This window comes from Panthera uncia (genome assembly GCF_023721935.1).
Source record: "Panthera uncia isolate 11264 chromosome B2 unlocalized genomic scaffold, Puncia_PCG_1.0 HiC_scaffold_24, whole genome shotgun sequence".
Taxonomy (NCBI): Eukaryota; Metazoa; Chordata; class Mammalia; order Carnivora; family Felidae; genus Panthera; species Panthera uncia.
The window spans coordinates 115,919,890-115,947,180 of NW_026057580.1; the positions used below are offsets into that span (position 1 = coordinate 115,919,890).

The window sequence follows — 27,291 nt, forward strand, 5'->3', positions numbered from 1 at the left end:
GAGAGAGAGAGAGAGAGTGAGAGCAGAGGAGGGGCAGAGAGAGAGAGGGAGATTGCTGGCTTGCACTTAGAATGAACATACATATCATCAGAGGTCCTACCACCAGGAACTCACATATATTAACACAGGATTAGGAAAGAAAATGTGAAAGGTGAACTCATTCTTACTAAATTCTAAAATTTAGTTTTGAAATCTAAAAGTGCACGGAAATAGAAACTTTTAGATCCCTGGTCTTTGACGCCACTTTGAACATCAGGTACCGTCGGCTGTAAAGTAGGCAGAAGACTAATGAGAAAAAGCTAACATCTCAGTTAACCCATTTCAAAATGGCGGTCAGATGTTTTTTCCTAAAGATAAAAGAGGCGTGGCCTTTATTTCCACCTTCCATCACGAGAAGGGGAGTCACGGTGGAAGGGAAAATGGGAACCCACAGAGCACGTGTAACGTGGGGTCCATGACTCTAACTGTATACCCAGTTCGTGTCGGGCGGAATCAAGTTAAAACCGTTCCGGAAGCGACAGGACAAAACACTCACAATTCGATCTCCTTGCAGAGGCGCACCGGGAGGTTAAAGTGCATGAGGCCTTGCCACTCTTCCGCGGTGCAGATGCTGTGGTAGGACAGCTTCTCCATTGTCACCCGGTAAATGCACTCGGAATGTCGGATCCTGTGATACATCTGGATGGCAAACCCACAAAGTTAAGGGTAAATTAAATGAGCGCTTCAAGTAGTTATGTCACTAAAGGTCAGAATTCGGTACAAAAGAATCAGTCAGAACTATGACTGAAAACACTATTATCGTCCATTAACTATGATCGCCATACATTTCCATATACAACGAAGACACCCACACATGTGCCTTTGAAGATACAAAACACCTCAGAGTTTTTTAAATTGTATCTCCATTTTAAAAGGCTTATTAAATTCTGCAATTCTCTCTGGATAGTGAGATTATTTGGTATGTGTCTGGTGGTCCCTTTCTTCTTAGATTCCCAGCCTCCAGTACTGGGAGAAACTCCAACGTCTGTTGTCTCTAGACCACCAAGTCTATGGTATTTTGTTACGGGACCCCAAACACACTGAGACAGAGACTAAATGAGTCAGGAGTTAAGACTGTTTTTCTAAGTCTTCTTTTAAAAGTATTTATCTTAGGGGCACCTGGGTGGCTCAGTCGGTTAAGCGTCTGACTTCAGCTCAGGCCATGATCTCATAGTTTGTGCGTTCGAGCCCCGTGTTGGGCTCTGTGCCGACAGCTCAGAGCCTGGAGCCTGCTTTTGATTCTGTGTCTCCCTCTCTCTCTGCCCCTCCCTGCTTATACTCTGTCTCTGCGTCTCTCTCTCTCTCTCAAAAATAAATAAACATTAAAAAATTAAAAAACATATATTTATCTTAATTCTTGGTGACGCCAAAGTCCTCGGGTCCACGGAGTCTCGACAGTGTTTAATCGTGAAGTCCTTTATCAGTAAAAGAATTTTAGAGATGCATATGCCTAATAAACGTATACTCCTTTAGCAATTACAGGCACATACAATGTGTGGATATGTTGTTTATACTAAAATAGAAATTTAAAAAGATAAAAAAATAGAAAGTATGTATTTTTTAATAGTTTATTTTATTACTGTTAATAAGACGTTATTTTATTACTGAAGAAGACTTTTTGTTCTTATTAAACAATCACGTATTTTAAAATGAAAGCACGAATTACAAGTATGCTGTCAGTTGTCAAGCGTTTTCTTTAATAATTCGTGCCACGGTGATGTTAAGGTCTGGGTTCAGTCTGATTTATTTCAATACTTAGATTTTGAGTTACACTATTCGAAAAAGATATGCTGAAAACCACGCAGTTCCATCCAAATGGAATAAACGTAGTACTGGCTGTTCTTAAACATCACACTTGGAGCTTTGTTCCCTAGCCACTAATATTTTTGGCTTAAATTCACATAACTTTCTATTTCCCCTGGTGAGGATCAGTTAATCCTGCAAACGAATTAGTTGCATCTTTATATATTATCGAACAGGTTCATTATGAAACTTAAAGAACTCTTCATGGAGAAGAGTTTAGTAAGTTAAAAGTGGTTTCACAAATTAAAATTGTAAAAAAAAAAAAATTCCATTTTAAAGGAAGAAAGAGAGGTAAAAGGGAATAAAGAAGAAAACAGAAAGCAACAAGACAGGGGATTTATCCTTAAACATAGAATGTGATAGTTGAAACATTCTGGGTAAAAGGCAAAAACTGCCAGACCGGATAAAAAACAAGACCCATCTTATGCGTTTTACCAAAAAATCCTACCTTAAAAATAAAGACCCAGATGAGGTAAAATGATGGAAATTATACACCATTTAATACCACTCAAAAGAAAGCTGGGGTGGCTGTATTACCATCAGATGAGGTAGATTTTGAGCAAAGACTATTAGCAGGGGTAAAGAAGGATAATTTTGAATGACAAAGGGGGTCGATTTGTCAAGAGGCCATGATGCTCTTAAACGTCAGCTGGTTTTCAACAGGTGCGCAGGGGCAAGGTGGTGCAGAAAGGACAGTAAAGGGGACAGACGGTGCCAGGCCGACTGGACACCCACGCGCAAACAAATGCACGACTACCCTCACCTTGCAACCTACACAAAGTTGACTCAAAATGGATCACAGACCTAAAAGTAAAACCTAAACTTCGAGAAGGAAACATAGGAGGAAATCTTTGTGACTTTAGGTTAGGCAAACATTTCTTTGATACAGTGCTAAACAGCATGATCATAAAAAGAAAACAACTAATAATTGGACTTCTTCAAGGTTAAGAACTGCTCTTAGAAAGAAACTGGTAAGAGAATAACAAGACAAGCCAAACACTGGAAGCAAATATTTGTAAACAGCCTACTGATAAATGACTATTTACTTGGCAGCATGAAATACGCAGCTGTCAGACCCAGGGGACCACGGGGCTATCAGACCCAGGGGACCAGAGGGCTATCAGCCCGGCTGAGCTTGTGGCTCATGGTTCTGGGATCTGAAGGCCTGCGTAGTTAGACAGACTTGGCTGTGCTCTGAGAGAGGATCTGCTGAATTAAGAGCTCTGTGAAGAGAAGAGAAGCCTGTGTGAGACTGTGTTGGAAAACAGTCCCTCCCCATTGAAGAAATGAAAACTCGACCTGTAGCTTACATAGCTGGAGTTTCTCAGTGTATACTGTTGGCATATAATATTGGAATTTTGAGCTAAAAAAGTAACAAACAAAACTGGTCTAAGAACAAAGAACACTTGGGGTACACGGGGAAAGTTACACGGCCCTGCGCATACAGGTCTCCCACAGAGGAAATAATTCCAGATGAATCTGAGTAAGTACGTAAATATCAAATAAATAAGAAAATGAATCAAAAAATTCAACAAAGGAGAGACCAACACAAGGCCGAATCCATAGATGGGTAATCCTAAGATCTGAGTTAATGAAAGACAATGGAGAGATTAAAAATATACTGTGGGAAAAATGTACCGTTTGGCACGTCACTTCCTATGCCTACAAAGCTACTCTAGTTTACGGAAGCCACAAGCACCAAAAAGGCAAAGGAATGAGAATTATTTTTTCTTGACCAGATCCTAGGGAGATGTGTTTAAGATGCTGTCTTTCTTCAAGCCAGGCCCAAACAAACTATCACAGACAACCCACAAAGAAACCTTTCCACGCTGAGATTTGCAAGTGTGACAATATTATTCTCCAGGCCCTTTGCTTGATGAAAAACCAACAGGGGAGCAGAAAAAAAAGACATGCACAGACACAAATCTATATTATTTTTGGTGTTATGCTCCTACTAACAAGGATAGTTTAGTTTAGAAGAAAGCAAAGAGGATTAAGTCACAAGAAAAGTGACCCAAGCTGTGTGTCCGGACACGCTTCGTTGTATGGAAAATGGAGAGGTCCTGTAAGATTCGCTGACTTCTCTTACTCTGTCAACGTACAGGTTTTCTCTTAGGGTAGGCCTCAAAGCTCCCTCGGTTAGCTCTTTCTTGCTACTTTCCAGTAAAAACTGAGGGAAATACCAATTAAAAAAAAAAAAAAAAAAAAAAAGCAGCTTAGCCCATGGAAACAACCCCCCAGCTATATATGTAGCAATGAAGTGGGATTTTATGAAACTGACTACGATGACTATTCGCAAAACACAAATATCATGACTAACTAGAGCTAAGCACAAAGGGAGTATTGTTGAGAACCACTCCTAAGAATCTTACCTACACTACCTGATTTAGTCCTAACGGCAAGCCCACGCTTGGTGTTATTGCTACTCGTTAGTTTAGGAAATAGACACTCAAAAGCAAACCAACTTTCTCAAGGTCCAAAGTGGGTAAGTTGGAAGTAATGGTCTTAAAACGGCCGGATTTCATTCTTTCTCATTGCCAAGTAGTATTCCATTGTATATATATACCACATCTTCTTTATCCATTTATCGGTGGATAGACGTTTGGGATCTTTCCATTATTTGGCTACTGTTGAAAGCGCTGCTATAAACACTGGGGTACATGTGCCCCTGTGAATCAGTACTCCTGTACCCTTTGGATAAATTCCTAGTAGCGCTCCTGCTGGGTCGTAGGGTAGTTCTATTTTTAATTTCTGGAGGAATTTCCACACTGATTTCCAGAGCGACTGCACCAGCTTGCATTGCCACCAACAGTGCAAGAGGACTCCTCATTCTCCGCATCCTCGCCAGCATCTGTTGTTGCCCGAGTTGTTAATTTTAGCCATTCTGACAGAGGTGGTATCTCATTGTGGTTTTGATTTGTATTTCCCTGATGATGAGCGATTTTGAGCATCTTTTCATGTGTCTGTCTTGCCATTTTCAACAATGTGGATGGAACTGGAGACTGCTATGCTAAGTGAAATAAGTCAGAGAAAGACAGATGCCGTGCGTTTTCACTCATATGTGGAATTTGAGACACTTAACAGAAGACCATGGGAGAGGGGAAAAGGAAAAAGAAAAGAGTTTCAAACAGAGAGGGAGGCAAACCATAAGAGACTCTTAAATACAGAGAACAAACTGAGGGTTGAGGGGAGGGGTGACGGAGTGGTGGAGGGGAAAATGAGTGATGGGCATTGAGGAAGGCACTTGTCGGGATGAGCACTGGGTGTTGTATGCAAGCGATGAATCATGGGAATCTACTTCCGAAGCCAAGAGCCCACTGTATACACTGTATGTTAACTAACTTGACAATAAATTATATTTAGAAAAAGAAAAATATTAAAAATTAAAGTTAACACATTAAAAAAATTAAAAATTCAGCAAAAATAAAATGCACATCTCTCTGATTTCCAGCTTGAGACAGAACAATACTCAGCAACCTTCAACTCCAAAAGTGATCAGAGGATGATTTAAAAGGGCAGAGGGAAAGAGTGTCAAATGTGAAAGAAAAATTGCACATCTGAAAGCGATGCCTTGAAAATCAACACAAGAATGGAAACTGCCTGTACTCAGCGCCTTGAGACTTCAACAAACACAGACATACGTGTGGGACCTGAAACCACCTAGGCTTCAGGGTCAGTTAATTCTCAATCTGTACCTAGCATAGGACCTAACACGTTCAAGTGTTCAGCTCCTATTTGGGGAAGGAATAAATGAGCATATTTTATAAACCTTGTAGTCCTAGAGTCCCCCCAAAAATCTAAGTCCATTAAAACCTGTTACCTATACACTTGTAGATTTGGAAAAGGATTAAAAGGTTTCTATTTCGTGTAACCTATTTCGTGTTACCTAAAAGATGCAGTCTAAGAATTTTTATTCAGTCATTTTTTTCTAAGAGTATTCAAATTAAGGATGTTAGAGGGGGGAAAAGTGGGTGTTACCATGTTCCTACAAACAGAGATAGGTAAATTTTAGGTGGGTATTTCTTTTAATATTTATTAATTTATTCTGAAAGAGAGAGAAAGCAAGCAGCCTCCACACTGTCACTGCTGAGCCCAAGCGAGGCTCGGTCCCAGGAACGGTGAGATCATGACCTGAGCAGAAATCAGGAGTCGGACGCTTAACCAACTGTGTCCAAGCGTCCCTTGGCGGGCATTTCTGAGAAAAGTTTTGTTGGAGATATGAAAAACTCAAGTGTTGTACCCAACATTCAGTTCATCATCTACAGACACAAATTCAACTTACGCAATTCTCCTCTGAAGTACACCACGAATTATTAAACTTTCTACCAACTTATTCCAAACTATTTGATTCATCCTATCTTTGCCTTCTCATTTACATTACATTGTGAAGGTGTTTCCTGAACTTTCCCCCATTCCGGCAAAATTTCACACTCTCTTAGGTACCGCCTACTCTGTATCTTGTATAGAAAACTTAAAAACACGCCTTACTGTCTGTCTCTCTCTTCAGCAGTCTCAGGGAAGGGCAGGGTCATGTGAAAGGTCTACTTGCATTCAGACCCTGGTTCTCTCATACACGTACTGCTGTGTGACCTTGTGCAAATTGCTTAAACTCTGGACGGCTGATCTTTCTTGTGCCAGATGGAAATGTATTCCTCACTCTGGACTGGTGTGAGACTGTGGTTTTTGTATGTAAAATGTCCAAAACAGAACCCGTCATGGAGTAAGTGTCGTACTGAGTTAAGAGTGGTTCCTACTATGACGATCTTACATTCACCGTCCGGGACAGAGAAGATACTCACTGCTTGGTTGGTGAATTCAGGAACGAATACAGGTTACGCCATTTATTAAATCTGTCCCTAGCCAATTGGTTTCGATTCAGTAATGATTTTTCCCCCCACATTCCTTTAATGGCAAATGGTTTCTGATCCCAACTGTAAAGATCTAATCTGCTTTAAAGGATTGCCTTCTCCAGGCAGAGGATGGAACAGGTATTATGGCTATCCTGTTGGCTTTCGGCATCGTTATCAAATTATTTACTTGAAAGCATAATATGCGTGACTAAATTAATTAACTCTTACTTTTAAAAGAGCTTTCAAGCTTTTTTAAAGTGGTTGTTACCTTTCTGCTAACAGTACGAGCATTATCTATTAATGAGATGGAGACGTTGCCAGTCAGAGGTATGCCCCCTGCATGATACAAGAGGTGTAATCAAAAGGAAGCACAGGAGAGCTAAAGAACAGGAGTGTTCCTGCGGCCCATGTGCCCTGCCTCTTGGACAAAACTTTTAATCAAAGACGACTGAGCCAAACATCAGTAAGATGTGCTGTTCTATTATCACGTTCACTGTTAGAAGCAATTTTCAGGGGCGCCTGGGTGGTTCGGTAGGCTAAGCATCTGACGTCACCTCAGGTCACGATCTCCCAGTTCGTGGGTTCGAGCCCCGCGTCGGGCTCTGCGCCGACAGCTCGGAGCCCGGAGCCTGCTTCGGATTCTGTGTCTCCCCCTCTCTCTGCCCCTCCCCCACTTGCACCGTCTCTCTCTCTCTCTCTCTCTCTCAAAAATAAACATTAAAAAATTTTTTTAAATAATAATAACAAGGAAGCAATTTCCATGTGAACAATTTCAAGAGCGGAAGGATTTAAAAATTTCTAGGACCGACATACTTAGTCTGACTCTGTATCAGCGGACCATTAAAAAGTACTTCATCCTGGGGCGCCTGGGTGGGTCAGCCAACTGAGTGTCAGACTCTTGGTTTCGGCTTAGGTCACGATCTCAGGGTTCACGGGTTCAAGCTCCACGTCAGGCTCCATGCTGACAGTGCAGAGCTTGCTTGGGATCCTCTCTCTCCCTCTCCCTCTGCCCCTCTCCTGCTCGCGTGCTCTCTCTCTCAAAATAAACTTAAAAAAAAAAAAAAGTACTTCGTACTAGCAGCACAAAGCTTTTCACATTTATGACCTTAATAAAAATTTACGTATATCCTCTAGAAACAAATAGAACATTGAGGGAAAGACAAGGAGCCCACAGATGTGATTAATGCTTAGGACAGGGTTTACCACAAGGTGTTTTTCCTAAGCTTCGTATGATGGTTGGGGGAAGAATGCTCAGATGCGGAAGCAAATTTGCTCAAAAAAATCATGTCAGTGCCAGCACGAGGACCGGATTCAGGTCTTAGCCTCTACTCTCGTGGTCTGTCGACCACTCTTTTTAGTTGAGGAAGGTTCTGGAAAACCCCATTGTAAAGAAACCAGCGGCTGTCTTACCGAAACTGGGAACTGTCTTCTTTTTTATTTGGAAGGATTCGTGCTCCAACTAACAAAAGAAGTGTCACTTTAAAGACGACATGTGAGTTGGTCCTTTTCTGAATAGGAGCACTTTTGAAGTAAACTCAGCTCCAAGAACCCCTCAGGCGGGAGGGCCGGGAAGGGAACTGGAGAACAGGAGTCAGATAAAGAGGCTGTTGTTTTGAGTTGGAGAACCTGTCCAAACAATATAATTTCTATAACTTTTAGCGAGAAGAAATACTGCAGTAAAACAAAACAAAACAAAACAAAAACCAGTCACAAACTCTACAGAGAGCTGCCACTGCATCACATAGTTTGGCAACTTGCACCGTAAGTAATTTTCTTAAAAGAAAAAAAAAAAAATCAATGGAAAGACAGACTGCCTGTTAACTGAGTCACGACTTTTCAGGAGCGTTACTTTTCTTGTGTAAATTTGGTTTTAGTGTGCTATAAACATTTAATCACGTTTGCGCCCGGGTTTTATGATGCAACACCCTGCGGGTTTGAAGACCTTGGGACTTGCCGGGGCCAGCCGTTAATAACACGGATGAATCAACTCAGGAGTGTTTTGTTTTGTTTTTAAATTAATTTATTGAAACTCACGTTAGTTAACAGACAGTGTAATATCGGTTTCAGGAGAATTTAGTGATTCATCATTTACATACAACACCCAGGGCTCATCCCAGCAAGTGCTCTCCTTAATGCCCATCCCCCTCCACCTCCTCTCCAGCAGCCCTCAGCCTATTCTCTGTATTTGGGTCTCTTACGATCGATCTCCCTGTTTTCATCTTACTTTTCTTTCCCCTCCCCGACGTTCATCTGTTTTGTTTCTTAAATTCCACATGAGTGAAACCATATATTTATCTTTCTCTGACTCATTTCACTTAGCATAATACACTCTAGTTCCATCCACATTGTTGCAAATGGCAAGATTCATTCTCTTTGACGTCTAATATTCCATTGTGCGTGTGTACATATGCACGTAGATGTACCCCACGTATTCTTTATCCATTTATCTATCGACAGACATTTGGGCTCTTTCTATACTTGGACTCTTGTGGACAGTGCTGTTATAAACATTGGGTGCGTGTGCCCCTTTGTATCCTTCTGTACACCAAGCAGTGCAGTTGCTGGGTTGTAGGATAGTTCTATTTTTTATTTTTTGGAGGATCCTCCATACCGTTTTCCAGAGTGGCTGCACCGATCTGCATTTCCACCAACAGTGCAAAACAGTCCCCCTACCTCTGCATCCTTGCCAACGTCTATTGTTTCTTGAGTTGTTCACTTTATCCATTCAGACAGGTGTGAGGTGGTGTCTCATTGTTTTGATTCGTATTTCCCTAATGATAAGTGATGTTGAGCATCTTTTTATGTGTCTGTTAGCAATCTGGACAGCTTAGGAAAAGTGTCTGTACGTGTCGTCTACCCATTTCTTCATCGGATTATTTGTTTTGTTTTTCAGGCGTTAAGCTTGGTAAGCTCTTTATAGATTTTGGGTACTAAGCCTTTTTCCGCTTTGTAATTGGAAAATATCTTCCATTCTGTTGGCTGCCTTCGAGTTTCGTTGATTGCATCATTTGCTGTGTAGCAGCTTTTAATCTTGATGAAATCTCAACAGTTGACTTTTGCTTTTATTTCCCTTTCCTCTGGAGACATGTCTAGTAAGAAACTGCTGTGGCTGAGGTCAAAGAGGGTGCTACCTGTTTTCTCCTCCAGGATTTTGATGGATAGCAATCCATCTTATTCGGTCTTATTAGGTTGGGTCTTATTAGGTCTTATTAGGTTGGGTCTTATTTATTCAAACATAAATCCATTCTGAATTTACTTCTGTGTACGGTGTGAGAAAGTGGTCCAGTTTGATTCTTCTGTATGTTGCTGTCTGGTTTTCCCAGCACCACTTGCTGAAGAGACTGTCTTTTTTCCACTGGATACTCTTTCCTGCTTTGTCAAAGATTAGTTAGCCATACGTTTGTGGGTTCATTTCTGGGTTCTCTATTCGTTTTTTTTTTTAACCTTTTTAAAGTTTAATTTTGAGAGAGACAGAAACGGCATGAGTGGTGGAGGGGGAGAGAGAGTGGGGGAGAGGGAGAGAATCACAAGCAGGATCTGCACTGTGAGTGCAGAGCCCAACGAGAGGCTCAGACTCACAAACCGGGAGATCATGACCTGAGCTGAAATCGAGAGTTGGACGCTTAACCGACTGAGCCACCCAGGCGCCCCTGGGTTCTCTTTCTGTTCCACTGATCTAGGTGTCGGTTTTTGTGCCAGTATCACACTGTGTTGATGATTACGGCTTTGTAATGCAGCTTGAAGTCCAAAATTGTGATGCCTCCAGCTTTGGCTTTCTTTTTCAACATGACTGTGGTTATCCGGGATCTTATCTGGTTCCATACAAATTTGAGAATTGTTTGCTCTAGCTCTGTGAAGAACGCTGGTGCTATTTTGATAGGGATTGCATTGAAGACATAGATTGCTTTGGGTAGTATTGACATTTTAACAGTATTTGTTCTTCCAATCTACGAGCGTGGAACGTTTTTCCACTTCCTTGTGTCTTCAATTTCTTACATAAGTTTTCTATAGTTTTCAGAGTACAGATCTTTTACCTCTTTGGTTAGGTTTATTCCTAGGTATCTTACGGTTTTTGGTGCAACTGTAGATAGGGTCGATTCCTTGATTTCTCTTTCTGCTGCTTCATTATTGGTGTATAGAAATGCAACTGATTTCTGTACATTGATTTTTTTATCCTCGGATTTTGCTGAATTCGTGTATTAGTTCTAGCAGTGTTCTGAGGGAGTCTTTCATGTTTTCCATGTAGAGCACCACGTCACGAGCGAAGAATGAAAGTTTGACTTCTTCTTTGCCAATCTGTTGCCTGGTTGCTGAGGCGAGGACTTCCAGTACTATGTTGGACAACAGTGGTGCAAGTGGATATCCCTGTTATGTTCCTGACTTTAGGGGGAAAGCTCTCAGTTTTTCCCCATTGAGGAGGATATTAGCTGTGGGTCTTTCATACATGACCTTTATGATGTTGACTTATGTTCCTTCTATCCCTACTTTCTTGGGGTTTTTTATTAAGAAAGGATGTTGCACTTTGTCAAATGCTTTTCCTCCATCTATTGAGAGGATCATATGGTTCTTCTCCTTTCTTTTATTAATGTGGTACATCAGGTTGATTGATCTGTGAACACTGACCCAGCCCTGCAGCCCAGGGATAAATCCCACTTGATTATGGCGAATAATTCTTTTAATGTACCGTAAAGTTCGGTTTCCTATATCTTGTTGAGAATTTTTGCATCCAGGTTCATCAGGAATATTGGACTGTAATTCTCCTTTCTAGGGGGGTCTTTGTCTGGTTTTGCAACCAAGGTAATGCTGGCTTCATAGATAAGTTTGGAAGCTTTCCTTCCATTTCCATTTTTTGCAATAGTTTGAAAAGAAAAGGTATTAACTCTTTTCAATGTCTGGTAGAATTCCCCTAGGAAGCCATCTCACAGGACTCTTGTTTCTTGAGTGATTTTTGATAATTGACTCAATTTCTTTGCTGGTTATGGGCCTGTTCAGATTGTCTATTTCTTCCTGTTTCAGTTTTGGTACTGTTTGAGTTTCTAGGAGTTTTTCCATTTCTTCCAGATTGTCTAGTTTGTTGGCATGTAATTTTTCACAGTATTCTCTTATAATCGTTTGTATTTCTGTGGTGTTGGTTGTGATCTCTCCTCTTTCGTTCTGCTGGGTTTTTATTTGTTGGTTTCCGTATCGTTTATTTCTGTTCTAATCTTTACTTTTTCCCTTCTTCTGTTGGCTTTAGGCTTTATTTGCTGCTTTTCTAGTTCCTTTAGGTATAAGGTGAGGTTGTGTATTTGGGACCTTCTTACTTCTTGAGAATTGCAATGCACTTCCCTCTTAGGACTGCCTTTGCTGCATCCCAAAGGGTTTGGACTGTGGTGTTTTCATTTTCATTTGCTTCCAAGTATTTTTTTTAACTTCTTTAATTTCCTGATTGACCCATTCATTCTTCAGCAGGATGTTCTTTCACCTCTATGTATTTGAGGGCTTTTCAAAATTTTTTCTTGTGGTTGATTTTAAGTTTCATAGCGCTGTGATCTGAGAATATGCACGGTATGATCTCGATCTTCTTGTATCTGTTGAGGGCTGATTTGTGACCCAGATGTGATCTATTCTGGAGAATGTTCCAGGTACACTTGGGGAAAATGTGTATTCTGCTGCTTTAGGGTAAAATGTTCTGAATATATCTGTTAAATCCCTCTGTTCCAGTGTGTCATTCGCTGTCATTGTTTCCTTGTTGATTTTCTGCTTAGAGGATCTGTCCATCGTTGTAAGTGGGGTATTAAAGTCTCTTACTATCATGGTATTATTAACAATGAGTTTCTATATGTTGGTTATTAACCGATTTGTACATCTGGGTGCTTTCAAGTTGGGGGCATAAATATTTACAACTGTTAGATCTCCTTGATGGATACACCCCTTAATTACGATATAATGACCTTCTTCATTTTTTGTTAGTCTTTGTTTTAAACCTAGTTTGTCTGATAGAAGTATGGCGACTCTTTCTTTTGACCTCCAGAAGTATGGTAGATAGTTCTCCATCCCCTCACTTTCAATCTGAAGGTATTTGGCTCTAAAAAGAGTCTCTTGTCGGCAGCACATAGATGGATCTTTTTTCTTTTTTTAAAAAATCCATTCTGATGCCCTAAGTCTTTTCATTGGGGCATTTAATCCATTTACATTCAGAGGGATTACTGAAAGATAGGAATTTAGTGTCATTGTGTTACCAGTAGACTTGGTGTTTCTGGTGATGTTTACTGGTCCTTTCTTGTCTTCGTTGCTTTTGGTCTTCTTTTCTTTTCTCCGCTTAAGAGAATCCCCCTTAAAATTTCTTGCAGGGCTGGTTTAGTGGTCACGAACTCCTTTAGTTTTTGTTCGTCTGGGAAAGTCTGGATCTCTCCTTCTATTCTGAATGACAGCCTTGCTGAGTAAAGGACTCTTAGTGCATATTTTTCCTATTCAGCATGTTGAATACTTCCTGCCACTCCCCTCTGGCCTGCCAAGTTTCAGTGGACAGGTCTGCTATATGTGTTTACCCTTGTAGGTGAAGGACCTTTGGGCCCTAGCTACTTTCAGAATTCTCTTTTTATATTTGTATTTTGTAAGTTTCACCATGAATTCTCTCTTTGTATTTTGCAAGTTTCACTATGATCAACAGTATTGATCTATTTTTGTTGATTTTGAAGGGAGCCCTCTGTGCCTGTTGGACTTGGATGCCTGTTTCCTTCCCCAGATTGGGGAAGTTCTCAGCTATAATTTGTTCAAATGATCCTCTGCCCTGTTTTCCAGCTCTTCTTCTGGGACTCTTATAATACAGATATTGTTTTGTTTCATGGAATCACTTAGTTCTCTAAGTCTCCCCTTGTGATAGAATATCCTTTCCTTCTTTTTTTCAAGCGTTATTATTTTCCATAATTTTATCTTCTGTATCAATGATTCTTTCCTCTGCTTCCTTGATCCTCATTGTCAGTACGTCTAGTTTGTTTTGCGTCCCAGTTATGGCATTTTTTATTTCATCCTGATTACTTCTTAGGTCTTTGACCTCTGCACCAAGGGTTTCTCTGGTGTCTTCTATGCTTTTTTTTTTTTTCCAAGCTCAGCTAGTAGTCTTACGACTGTTGTTCTAAGTTCTTGTTCAGATATATTGCATACATCTGTTTTGAGCAAGTCCCTGGCTGTGATTTCTTTTTGACCTTTCTTTTGGGGAGAATTCCTCTGTCTTGTCATTTTGGCTAAGTTTCTGTCTTTTGGGTGTTTTAGCAGCCAATCACCATAACCACTAGGTCACCTCATCCCACCCTTTTGGGTGTTTTAAAAGCATGTTATATTTCCTGCACCTGAGAGTACTGCTATATGAGAAAGAAATCATACACTGTCCAGGGCCTAGCACTCCAGGAAGTGTTTCTGGTGTATCTTATACGCATTCCACTGCTCGTTCCCGCTGGTCGGTCCACTTCAGAGCTCCTCGCCTGTAGTGGGGAGTGTTTGAACCTTAATGAGGTGTGCTTTATTTGTTGAAGTACCCCTGAAAAAAAGTGTCGGGGGGGGAAGACTGATCCCCAAAAAAAGAGAAAATGAAAGGGAGCCAAAAAATAAACCCAGAGAATCAAAAAACGTGAAGGCTGATTCCAAAGAAAAAGAAAGGAAAAAAAGAAGAAAAGAAAAAAGGAATAAAAAAGCCTGATGGAAAAAAAGAGAAAAGGACATGACAAAACAAACAAGAAACTAGGAGCCTGATTCCAAAAGTACAAACGAAGAAGAAAGAAGAAAAGAACTGTAGGTGTTGTTCTGAAGGAGCTGATTTTCAGAACACCTGGGGCCTGGAAGGTGCTGGCTGTGCTGGGCTTCAGGAGAGGCCTGCTGCGTTGGCTCAGGGTCAGTCTGGCCCCCACAGATAAGCAGCTGGCAGGCCTGCGGCGGGGCGGGGTTCGGCGTAAACGGGTCCTGCCTCCACCGGGGGCCTGTGTGTTGCACTCTGAGGTCGCACCGTGCTGGTGTTGGGGGTAAGATGGCGCCACCCCAATCTCTGGTCCTCGGACAGGGATCTCACACCCTGCCCTGTTCAGGCAGCCCTCACGGAACAGCGAGGGCGGTCAGCTCGCCCTGCGCCACGACTGTCCTGCCTTTTATCTTTGGCACGGGGCTGGGATTCAAAACTCAAAGTCTTGGGGCGCCTGGGTGGCGCAGTCGGTTAAGCGTCCGACTTCAGCCAGGTCACGATCTCGCGGTCCGTGAGTTCGAGCCCCGCGTCAGGCTCTGGACTGATGGCTCGGAGCCTGGAGCCTGTTTCCGATTCTGTGTCTCCCTCTCTCTCTGCCCCTCCCCCGTTCATGCTCTGTCTCTCTCTGTCCCAAAAATAAATAAAAAACGTTGAAAAAAAAAAAATTAAAAAAAAACTCAAAGTCTTAAAAGCACGGGGCACTGCACGGATGTGCCCTCCTTCCTCTGGAGTCGAGCCTCTCCACGCCGTGCGACGTCCTCTGTTCCTGAGAAACGGTCCCACGCCTGCACGGCGTGCGGAATCTATGGTGTAACACCGCTCAAAGCAGCAAAGGTTATATTTCCTCTGGGTGCACTTCTGTCCCCTGCTGACAAAAGGCCTTTGGATGGCACCTGCAGGGTCTTTTATCCTTGGGAGGCAATAAACCCTCTTCCAACAGTACTCCAGGAAGGGGACTGTTCTCTCCCAGTGTGCCCCGGAGATCCTATACGCTCCGGGGCCGGCTCCCTCCCTCCCCCTCCCCGGGGCCGGCACAGGCCACAGCTCCGCCCCGGAGAAAGTCATGCGCTTCTAAAACCTCACAGTTTGAGCTCCAAGTGCTGTTTGCAAAAGAGAACTGGGACACTCAGTACTTCTCGCTCTCCCGTCTGTGGGCCAAAGAGGTTTTCCCCTTGTGCAAACTTTATGCCACACTTTCCCAATCCTTCCCTCTCTCTCTCCCTTTTGTCTCTCCACGGAAAGGGTTCCCTCCCCCTCCGTGGCACCGCCGTCTTTCTCTCCCCCAAATCATTTCCACGTACCTCCCACCTGTCACGCAGTCTCCCTCCAGCTGTGGAGATCCTCGGCCACTCTGCAGATCCACTTCCCGAGTGTTCTAAAAATCTGACCTCAATAGAGCCGTGTTTGAGGGACGAGGAAAGCCCAGGGTCCCCCTGCTTCTCTGCCGTCTTAACTCCTCCCCAACTCAGGAGTGTTTAAACCGACAGTGATGCGTTCTTCAAGGAACCCATGGAATCCCGGACAGACCTTAAGAGGACTGATTTCTACCTCCTTAACTTCCTCACATACACTGACCTAAAAATGACTTTTGTCCACCTCCCATTTCAAATTAACCCCTTCCGTAAATTGCTCTAGTATAAAAACCTCCTAAAACAAATGGAAATATAAAATATGGTATTAATGAGATCTAATAATGGTTTCTAAAGCTTTCACAAAATATTGAAGGTGGACAGAAATAAGTTTTCAGCCGATAGATCATTTAAAATAACTTTTGATCGACCATTTAAAATCACTTTTTCCATATCTTAGCTCAGGTGGAATTCAAATGAAGAGAAATTGCTTTTGAATAAAGCAAAATAAATTGCATTTTGAATAAAATGCTTTCTGTTATTTCCTTATTAACGAAAGCAATACTTCAGGCCTCCTTGGAGAGAAAAGGGACAAGCAGGAATAAAATTGATGTTGAAGAGTGGGAATCGAATTTCTCAGTGTCAAAGAAGAAAGTTCCAAAGATGGCAATGAGGTGGCTAGAAGGAATTCTGTGGTGTAAGAGCAGGGGTGTCAATATGTAGCTCAGGGAAAGAGAGAAAGAGGAAGTGACTCCAGAGGCTTAGGTAAAATCTCTCTTCTCAAATGGTGAGAAAAAGGGAAAACGTTTCAGAGGAGAAACCTGTCCGACAGCACCTTAACCAAACGAGGAAGCGAACGTCACCAAAGGATGTGTCCCTGCTCAGGGGATCTGCTGGGGACACATCAGCCTGTGAGAGTCCTGCCAAAATTATAACCTCAATATAATCGTGAGGAAACGTCAGACAAGTCCAAATTAAATTAAGACACATTCTACAAAATCACCGGCCTATATGCTTAAAAAATACCCAGGTCATGAAAGGCCAAGAGTAAGGAATGGGTCCAGATGAAAGGACGCTAAAGAAGTCTGTAGTTTAGGGACGCCTGGGGGGCTCAGTGGGTTAAGCGTCTGACTCCTGATTTCGACTCAGGTCACGATCTCAGGGTTCGTGAGTTCGAGCCCCACGTCGAGTTCTGCACGGACAGCTGCGGAGCCTGCTTGGGACTCTCTCTCTCCCCCTCCTCTGCTCGCGCACTCTCTCTCTCTCTCAAAATAAATAAAATAAACATGAAAAAGAAGTTTGTAGGTAAGATACCTGGCATAGGTTAGGGGCTGAATTTAGTCCCCAAATTCCTATGTTGAAACCTTAAATCTGTAGTGCCTCAGAACGTGACATGTTTGGAGACAGGGCCTTTAAGAGGCGATTAGGGTAAAATGAGGTCAAAAGGCTGGGCCTGAATTCGGTAGGACATGTGTCCTTCTGAGCAAAGGGGATCAGAACCCAGACATGCACAGGAGGAGGACCGTATGTAGACACAGGGAGAAGAGGGCCACCTAGAGACCAAGGAGAGAGGCCTCAGAAGAAACCGAAGTCACTGATACAATGGGACTTGGAGTTGCCAGACTGTGGCTGATCACTTCCTGTTGTCTAAGCCAGCCAGTCTGCAGTGCGGGTCATGACAGTCCTAACAAACTTGTACGGTTCCAACAGGAATTTCTGGACTTTGAAATTCTGCAGTGGAAAAATGAGATGATGCACTTGCCTTTAGAAAATACAAACAAAAGTACTTGGGCGTTAGGGGACATTTTGTCTAAAACACGCTCTCAAACAGATCAGAGAAACACAACATCTATGAATGGGATGGAGAGAGAAGAAAGAAAGAAAGAAGGAAAGAACGAAAGAAAGAAAGAAGGAAAGAAGGAAAGAAAGGAAGAACAAAAGAACGAAAGAAAGAATGAAAGAACGAAAGAAAGGAAGGAAGGAAGGAAGGAAGGAAGGAAGGAAGGAAAGAAGAAAATCAAGGTAAAAATGGCAACATACCAACACTGGGGAGCACAGGTAACGGTATGAGGGAACCTTTGTATTATTTTTGTAACGTTGCCTTCTGTCTGAAGTTATTTTAAAATAAAAAGTATAAAAAACTTACACTAAGCTTAGTTTCAGTCTAAAATAGGTAAAATGTATTTATAGGTATATTAGCCATTTTTTTAAGTCACAGACATCTTATTAGGATAGAACAGTTTCCAATAATTGATATTTTTTACCTTTGATAATCATTTATCAAAATTTTATAACATGGTTACTTTGATCACATAATGACATATACTATCACAAGCCAAAATTAGTTTTTAACACTTATTATACATGTTTTAGCTTATCTTAATAAATAAAACACTTTAAAGCATAAAACATGTTACATTAGATCAAACATCTGTGGGGTACAGAAATACATATTCAGAGAGAGAAAAGAATGATGCTAGAGTTTACGATCATATGACCGTATTGTTATATATTTAAATGGACTATAATGTTCTCAAGTTGCTACAGTAGATTCCACCGGAAACATTTATAAAAAAACCATAAAGGGGTGCCTGGGTGGCTCAGTCGGTTAAGCATCCAACTTCAGCTCAGGTCATGATCTCACAGTTTTGTGAGTTCGAGCCCTGTGTCGGGCTCTGTGCTGATAGCTGGGAGCCCGGAGCCTGCTTCAGATTCTGTGTCTCTGGCTCTCTCTGCCCCTTCCCTGCTCATGCTCTGTCTCTCTCTGTCTCGAAAATAAATAAAAACACTAAAGAAAATTTAAAAAACTGATAAAAACCAATATTCAGGATATACTAGAAATTATATTCTCTGCAACTTTTTTAAAAGTTTACTTATTTATTTTGGGGGGAGGTCAGAGAGAGAGACAGAGAATCCCAAGCAGACTCCGTGCTGTCAGTGTAGAGCCTGACGCAGGCCTTGAACTCACAAACTGTGAGATCATGACTTGAACCGAAATCAAGACTTGGGCGCATGTCTACGGCCATACCACCCTGAACGTGTCCGATCTCCTCTGATCTCGGAAGCTAAGCAGGATCAGGCCTGGTTAGTACTTGGATGGAAGACTTGGGCGCGTAACCAACTGAGCCCCCCAGAGGTCCCCTCTCTGCAACTTTTAAACTAAAGAAAACAAATGTAAGCCTGTCTCTCTCTCTCTCTACATATGCATGAGAAATACAGGTACAGAAAATGTTTAAAGCAAAAAGTATTTGCCGGCTGTACTAATGTATTTCTGATGCACTGGGTGACAGGAGAGGTCCCTGTGAGAGGGCACAGGGTGACGCAGAGGAGGGGTGTTCTTACTAAACAGCACTGAGTTGCATACGGTTGTCCCTAGTCACCAGAGTACTGTTTTTTGCCACTTTTGTTCCTAATCATCTCTCAGCTGTTTCCATCAGCTACGTGGCTGTCCCTATGGAACTCAAGGTTCTATCTCCAAAAAGTACACTTTTCCACATTAGTATGGTGGTAACTCCCATTTACATTGGTTTAGCTTTGTAAAAGGTTACAATTTTCCCGGACTTTGAAATGCCAGTAATATCATTAAAGGATTATCAGAGTTTACCTAATACCAAATGTTTATCTCCACTATTTTAAAGTGAGGCCTCACAAAACAAACAGGAACTCACTTAATAGATTATTCAGTGACGAGGGCACACGTACGTGTTTTGCGGGGGTCGAGCGCACTGACCCCTAATCTGACCACCGTGCTGAGACGTGTCCCACGCAGTCTCACGAGTGGGACTCTCCCGGGGCGGGGGGGGGTCAACCCAGGAGTCCCTGCCATCTTTTGCACACAAGTCTCCAATGCAGTGCATATGACAGACAGTAAGGGTTTAGATAACATTGCCTTACTCATTTCCGTAGATACCGTGATGAGTAAACCTTATATTTGAACACTGCACCTTTAGATAACCTCATTTTTGTTTTTAACAGATTCGTCTTGAAACAAATGCAAATTATTAGAAGAGTTTTTTGTTTTGTTTTGTTTTGTTTTTTCCCAAAGCATTTTAAGACCTCTCCTGAAATATGTACAACCAGGAATCACTTTTCTGGGTTGTGAAGGAAATGCTGGGGCGGGGCGGGGGGGGGCAGGGGGGAGAAACCTTCCCACTGCTTTACCTAAAAGGGTTCAAAGTGGATACGGAGTAGTAAAAAGACATTTAAAACAGCGTCACTTACATTGGCACAGTGTAGGGCTAACGCACAGAAGACAGCAAACATCTTGAAGTTGTTCTCGTCCGTTTTCGAGAAGGCACTACCGCTCAGTTTGTTGACCATCTGCACCACGCCTATGACACTCCCCCGACTCACGATGGGCATGCACAGTATGTTCCGCGTGGTGTAGCCCGTGTACAAGTCCACTTCCCTGTGGTAGCGTTCGAGAGCAAAACACACACACACACACAAACACACACACACACACACACACACACACAGAAGAAAGTGAACTATACATTCCGTCATAAGTCTCAAGTGAGTTTTGCAATTTACATGCTTCCATTACAAAGGAACTGTAATGGGGCCACTTAGCTTCTAAATTCAAGGACAGTGTGACATTTGGAAGTGCTGAGCTAAAATCTTTTCAAACGCGTCCTAACCAATCTGTTCTTTTATTTTCAAGAGTTTTTCGGAACGGTCTCTAGGGGGCTTTCAGTTTACCATCCGGTGTTGAGAATCCAGCATGCTCAGGTCAACACAGACAAACCGGATGCAGAGGAAAAAATATAATAAATTCGGTAAAATAGCGTTCTTTTGGACTTGGCTGTATGTTATGAGAGATGTAACTTGCTAACAAACAAACTTAAATGGGAGTTATCACCTTACGAATTTAGAGCAGGGGTCAGCACACTGCAGACTAGGGGCCAAAACAGCCCTCTGCTATTTTGTTAACATTTTTATTTCTTTAATGTATATTTATTTATTCATATGAGAAAGAGAGAGAGAGAGAACGAGAGAGAACTAGAGAGCAGGGGAGGGGCAGAGAGAGAGGGAGAGAGAGAATCCCAAGCAGGCTCCGCAGCTGTCAGCACAGAGCCTGATGTGGGGCTCGAACTCACGATCCGTGAGATCATGACCTGAGCCGAAATCAAGAGTCAGACGCTTCACCGACGGAGCCCCCCAGGCGCCCCTGTTAACAGTTTTAATGGAACACAACCGCACCATTCTTGAATGGATTGTCACCACCCTGCAACACAGCTGAGGACTTGTGCCAGAGACGTTATGGCCCCAAATACTTACTAACTGATCCTTAAGAGAAAATGTTTGCGGCCTCCCGATTTCGAGAAAATGTTTTTTACAAATAGGACTCAGCTCCACAGACACAGCCAGATAGCTAGAGGCGGCCATTCGTGCCTGGCTTCCTGCACTTAGAGTGATGTTTTGAGACTGATCCATATGGTAGCAGGCACCACGGTACAGGTGGTCCGGCACCTCATGGCTGCGCGGTGTTCCAGGGTATGGAATATCCGTCTTATTTACCCACTCACCAGTTCATGGATATTAGTATTTGCTGACAGCCAGTTTTTTGGCAATGGTGAAAAATGCTGTTTTGCAGATGTGCAGACAAATCTCTGGGTGGATACGTGTTGCTTTTCTGGATCCCTCGGAGTGCAGCCGACTGAGCGCGGTCAGTATGTGCTTAACTCTACAAGAAACTGCAGAACTGGTCTCCACGGTGGCTGCACCTTTATCCATTTCCACCAGCAAAGTATGAGAACCCAGGCTTCTGCACATCCTTGCCAGCACTTGCCGGGGCCACTGTTTAAAAACTATCCGTTCCCACTGCTGTGTAACGAGATCTCATCGTCAAAGTACATCTCCCTCACATCAGGCATCTTTTCATGTGTCTAATGGCCATTCATGCATCTTCTTTTGTGAAATGTTTGTTATAATGTGGGGTTCTATTCATTACAGTAGAGGTATCCTACTACAATGGAAGAGTTGTTTACATATTCTGGAGACAGTATTTTGTCAGATTCAAGCTTTGCAAATATTTTCTCACAGTCTGTTGTTTGCCTTTTCATGGTTCTTAAACGTTGACCCATAAAATTTTTATCTAACGGTTTTATAAATAAGGATATATAAATATTTCCAATGTTTAAGCACTAAAATAATAAGTTTGGGGTTTTTTGGAAAAAAACCTGAGATTTTCTACATGCTCGTAATTTATTGATAAAACATTACTAAGATAAAGTTGTGTTTATATACAAGTTGCACATGTTCGTCATTAATCAAGTTTCTGAAAAAAATGCTTACTGTTTATTTAACTGCCTCTTAAAGTAAACCAAATGTTTGAATTAATAGAACACTAACGCCAAAATATTTGAACTATTACTCCCTACCAGTCACAGCATCAATCTTGAGACTTTCAATTTTTAAGATCTGTTAAAATCAGATTATATAATTTGGTTTCTAATTCTCCAAAGAAACTCAAAACAAAATAAAAAACCTTTATAAGCCATCTGATATCCAACTTGAATAATATCCAATAAAAGCGGCAATCCATGGAGCCCCTGCTTTCTGTCTGTTGCAAAGTTGCCCGATCTCTTATGAGTATTTTCTCTAATTTTAGACACACGCACACACACACGCACACACACACACACACACACACACCCTACAAAATAGGCATCACTGTACCATTTTAAAGATGAAAAAACTGAGACTCCAAGAGATAAAGTAACTCACTCCAGGTCACTCCAGAGTTAATTAATGATGGGACAGGGATTCCAAGGTAGGAAATTTCATCAGGAGAGGTTACTGCCTTGTAAGGTATGGTGTGATGGAGAATATGCCCAGGAAAAAATGAGAATACTATAATAACAATAATAAAATGATAATAATAATAATAATAATAATAATAAAAACGAAAGCAGCCTTAAAAGTTTAAACTGCTCCTGTATAAATGTGTTTATCGCATCTTAATCTCCTGTAGCTGGACAGCATTAGTGGTTTGCAGTCCATCATTTTATAAATATCTGAAACCACTTGAGGACTGATAAGAGAGTTGGTTCAAAGAAAGTGTCACAGAGCGCCCAGGAGGAAGGACCTCACGGCGATGGCAGGTGGGGAACTGGGGGCGCGTCATTACAGAGGCTCCAGCCAAGTGGGACGCGACAGAGAGAAGGATGGCCGTAAGCTATTTCTTACCTGTTGAAGCGTGGGTCTGCATAGGCATCTGGAATGTTCAGGACTTCCCCTGTTCTTGCTACCTGACCAGCAATCCCTTTCTCAATTGAAAATCTGCAGATATAAAACCAGAGGGACATGCTAATTAAAATATAGATGATGTCAAATAATTCGGAACATGGAACATTTCACCACCCACTAAAGAGTAAGCGAAAAAGCATTGTTTCATTTTAAATACTCGCACCAATTTTACGTTTACGTATTCAAAATCACCTTATTAGGACGTAATACGGAAAGGTAAAGTAGAAAACCACTGCACGGTCATCACGGGAGAGCTTGTTGTAGGATATAATCCACAATACGTTAAACTACACTGGGTCACAAGTTGAAATTGAACAATGAACTAGCGGTCTCCTCTCATGACCAATAATAATCTTGTATAGTTGCAAAGCACCTTGTAATTTACAAGACGCAATGTAAGTTTTCTTTAACTATTTATACCTATTTTTATTTATTTATTTATTTGTTCATGTTTAAGTAGGCTCTATGCCCAGTACGGGGCTTGAACTCATGACCCTGAGATCAAGAGCCTCACGCTCTACCAACTGAGCCAGCCAGGCACTCCTGAACATAAATTTTCTTAACGAATTCTCACTGTGGTGTGAACGGAAGCCCATAAGGTTCAGTAATTTGTCAGTACTCCTAAAATACTGGTGGCACAACAGAAACGAGGTCCACACCAGTGCACTTCCCACCACACCACACATATAGCCAAACTCATAGGTTACACGAGAGTTTACACCTGACTTGAGACACTATGCAGGACTAGGACTTGAAGGCATTTCTAACACAAGCACTGCCTAAAAATAACACAACTTACAATGTCTAGTATCTTTCGTTCTCTAATTTGCCAAATTTAAAAACAGTCAAAATGCACGCTTTCTTTGATTACCCTTATGTTTTGATATATCAGCATTTTCTCTTACAAATATATTCTCATCTTATAGGTTTCTCGTTGTGATATCATCATAACTCATGCGCTCGTTTCAAAGTTAGTTAAGAAAGATGTCTACAGTCTACGATATCTACAGATTTCAAAAGCTGGAAAATAAGTTTTGTAATATTACATTTCGACATTATAGGAAATCACTGTTCCTGAAATAAAGCTCAACTTTAAGGCTGTTCCCTAGGGGAAAAAATAAAAGGAAAGTCGACACAGAAGAGAATGAACTTTCTTAAAAATGAAACCCAACATTGCATAGAAAGCAAGCTTGTTTCGTCCTGGTTTTCTTGCGCTTCGAGCAAGATGAACAGAACAAATTAGACGGCTGTAGGAAAAGAGTGTTAGAAACATTTCATGATTTATGCCTGATTTTCCTGCTTGGCTGCCTCTGTCAGCGGAGGCCCTGGCAAGGCAGGCGCTCACATACAAGGCTGGCATCAGCTGGCCACTGGAGCGAGCGCGGCCGGCACATTCCCCTCGCTGTCTCTCCCAGGCCCGTCCACGCAAACTTCGAGTGACCGTCTCCAAAAGGAGATCGATACCAGCACCGTTAAGGGACACTGAGCCTTCGGCAAGAGAACTCCCTTTACCTGAATGACTACGTGCAGACTGACTTACTGAGGGGCTAAAAAGCAAATACACCAGAAACAAAATAAAAATAACAAATCTAAACAGTGCCACGACTTTGGACTGCGAATCCGTGAGTGTGGAATGCAGGGCCCGGCACAGAAGGGGAAGTGCTCAGGGGCAGGGGCAGTGGCGAGGCCTGGCTCGGGGCCACACGCACGTTTCTGGCACCTGATCCGCTCTCTTACACGACAGACCAAAGAAGAGCGGAACTTAGTCCGTGAGGAATTGTGTTTTCCTACGGCGTTTGCAACCACCAGAGCGCCTTACGCTCTTGCGTGGAAAAACAGTTGCACGAGACGTATAAGCAAAGGAACGCAAGGACGATCTCTGGGCGTCAGTGACGGTGCTCCCCGCAGCGGTTCAGACTGTGCGACCCGACTGTGGCAGGCACGCCTTACAGTCAGACCCCATTCCGTCCATTTGAGCGACGGCAGCTGCCACTTAAGGAACGAAGAAGGCTGTAGTTTCCAGATGCAGCGGGCGTGTGCTATCTGACTGACCACACCAGCTGTTCGGTTACGGACTCGTGTGCTTAAGTCATTCAGTCTATCAGGTCCATTTCCGCTACGGTCTGGACGCTGAGACCGCCGTTGGCTGGGAAGGGGCGGGGGCGATACCCCGCCGCTCCTACACAGAGGACCTGCAGACTCCAGGTGGGATGTTCCTTTACCTACCTGGGAGCACTAGTAAGTTTTTCCACCATGATTTCCAAAAGGACCGCCTCCGGAAGACGGCATTTCCAGGAGTGACGCTAAAGCTTCCTAGGCGCGGTTTCGCTGGCACTGCAATGTCATTCCCAGAAGTACTACCTTCAGGAGGCGGGTCCTGGTGGGAATGATATCACAGTATGACAAGTACTGTCAGCATACCTGTGAACAGGCACAGAAAGGTGGGTAACGGAACACCTGCACAGCCGCACTCGCAGTATAGGGACATTCTACTTCTAGCTGTACCTGATTTCTTTGGTCTTCTTGAAGACAGGTTTTCCTTCCTTTTCCTCTCCGATATCAAAAAGGTCTGAATATAACTCCTTGTTCTTATGGTCTACCTGGAAAAGTGCACAACGGTCGGCATTCACCAGATTTTTTGCATATATCTAAAGACAAACGATAAAGCGAGAGTGAGCCGACGAGAAATTCAGAGTTTAAAGGCAAACGTTATCAGACACAAATCTCAATGTCAGCTGACCTATACTCCACCTGGGCAGCAAATGAGTGCGGTAACTAAACAAATAGGAGCATATAAACACTCTGTTAACGTGCTGACACCGGCCGGCACCGATATGGACCAACAAATAGCCGCGGGGTGTGCGCGTCGTGCTGTTGTCGACACCGCACGGGTCTCGAAGGGGCTGGAACGCAGTTGCCGGCCCCGCCCCCTCAGAGCCCTTCCCTCACGCCGGTCCCTCTTCCAGAACCTCTGGGCTTACCCTTGTGCCCCCCCGGGTGAGCCATTCTGCCGGGCTGGTATTCGCGACACGTCGGTCGTGAACAAGATACGAAACGTAATCTCTTGTGAGGTTCGTATTCACGTTTGTTGCTCCTGCTTGCTGCACTAACGATCCTGTGTAATTATTACTAAGCGTTTCCCGGGTGCCCACACGTTTACACACTCCGGGTGCCTTGATTCACTTCATCCTCACGGTAATAACATTAAGTCAGGGAGCATTTTCATCTCCACTTTACGTGTGAGGACAACCGAGGCAGGAGGCAACTCCTCATCCACTATCCCATGGCTAGTGAATGGCAGGCCGCGTGTTTGAACTCATGCTAGCTATTTTCATGGCCTGGCTCTTGTAATAAAAACACCCTTTTCCATTTCTAACTGGAACGCTCTGTTCACTTTGTCATTCACTCGTTCATCAGCCTCTTTCCGCAGTTACTTCTTTAATGCTAACATATCCCACTGACCCTGCCGGGTCGGGATTACGGTTGGAGAATTCCAGCAACCTCAGACCCCAGATTTTAGACATGAGATTTATTCCTCGGAGAGAAAGAGCTGATTCTTGGAGAAAAACAGCCGTCACAAAAGTCTGTGCAAGAGGGACATGGGCCACCTTGTGGCCACCAGAAAATATATAATCTCATGTGAAACTACTTTATTGGTCTAATGAAAAGAAGTCAGCATGGGTTAGATACACTGGTTCATCTCATATCACATACTTGTCTTTATAGATTGTACTCATTCACTGAGTACAGGCTGTGCCAGGGACTGATTTTACTGCATATTAAGATTATGAGAACTTGACAGTTTGTCTCTTTCCATTAGCCTGTGAGTTCTGGGACAGCAGAAGCTGCTTCTTTTTCCCACAGTATTGCAAATGCCCAGCACAAGGCCTAGAGGAGAGGTCAGCTAACTAAGTCCATCAGCCAAAGCCAGCCCACTGCCTGTTTTTATAAATAAAATTTTATTGGGAAAGGATTATGTTCATTCCTTTACGCAATGTTTAAGGCTGCTACAATAGCAGAGCTGAGTGTCTGCAGTAGTGTTTGGCCCACGGAACGTAAAACTTTACCAGAAAGGTTTGCCAACGCTTAGGTTAAAACACATAAGCCTTCCGTAACCCAAGAAGTCTCAATAAATATTGGAGGAGGGATGAACGACATCAAGTTAGGGAGACAGTAATGGGACTGTGTTTTGGCAAACGGAAGAATCGCCCACTTATTCTGCAAACTCATGGTATCTTGAACTTTTAAATAATAATAATGGTCCTGAACTATTAGTGATTACATT

The 27,291-nt window shown here is 42.7% G+C and overlaps 1 protein-coding gene and 1 non-coding gene across 9 annotated transcripts in view; both read right to left on the reverse strand.

Moving 5' to 3' along the window:
* PDE10A (phosphodiesterase 10A) overlaps positions 1 to 27,291 on the reverse strand; it is a 595,277-nt gene that overhangs the window by 42,143 nt on the left and 525,843 nt on the right. For 7 of the 8 annotated variants that reach the window (XM_049654571.1, XM_049654575.1, XM_049654578.1 and 4 more), the window contains 4 exons: positions 25,512 to 25,654; positions 22,947 to 23,039; positions 19,977 to 20,163; positions 536 to 678 (listed from right to left, as the gene is read on the reverse strand). In XM_049654571.1, the coding sequence (XP_049510528.1) occupies positions 536 to 678; positions 19,977 to 20,163; positions 22,947 to 23,039; positions 25,512 to 25,654 (566 nt within the window). The remainder of the gene's footprint in view (positions 1 to 535; positions 679 to 19,976; positions 20,164 to 22,946; positions 23,040 to 25,511; positions 25,655 to 27,291) is intronic. The other variant, XM_049654573.1, reaches the window with a different exon arrangement.
* Positions 23,473 to 23,545, reverse strand: TRNAK-CUU (transfer RNA lysine (anticodon CUU)). The gene has a single exon. It is a non-coding gene; the product is annotated as a tRNA-Lys (tRNA).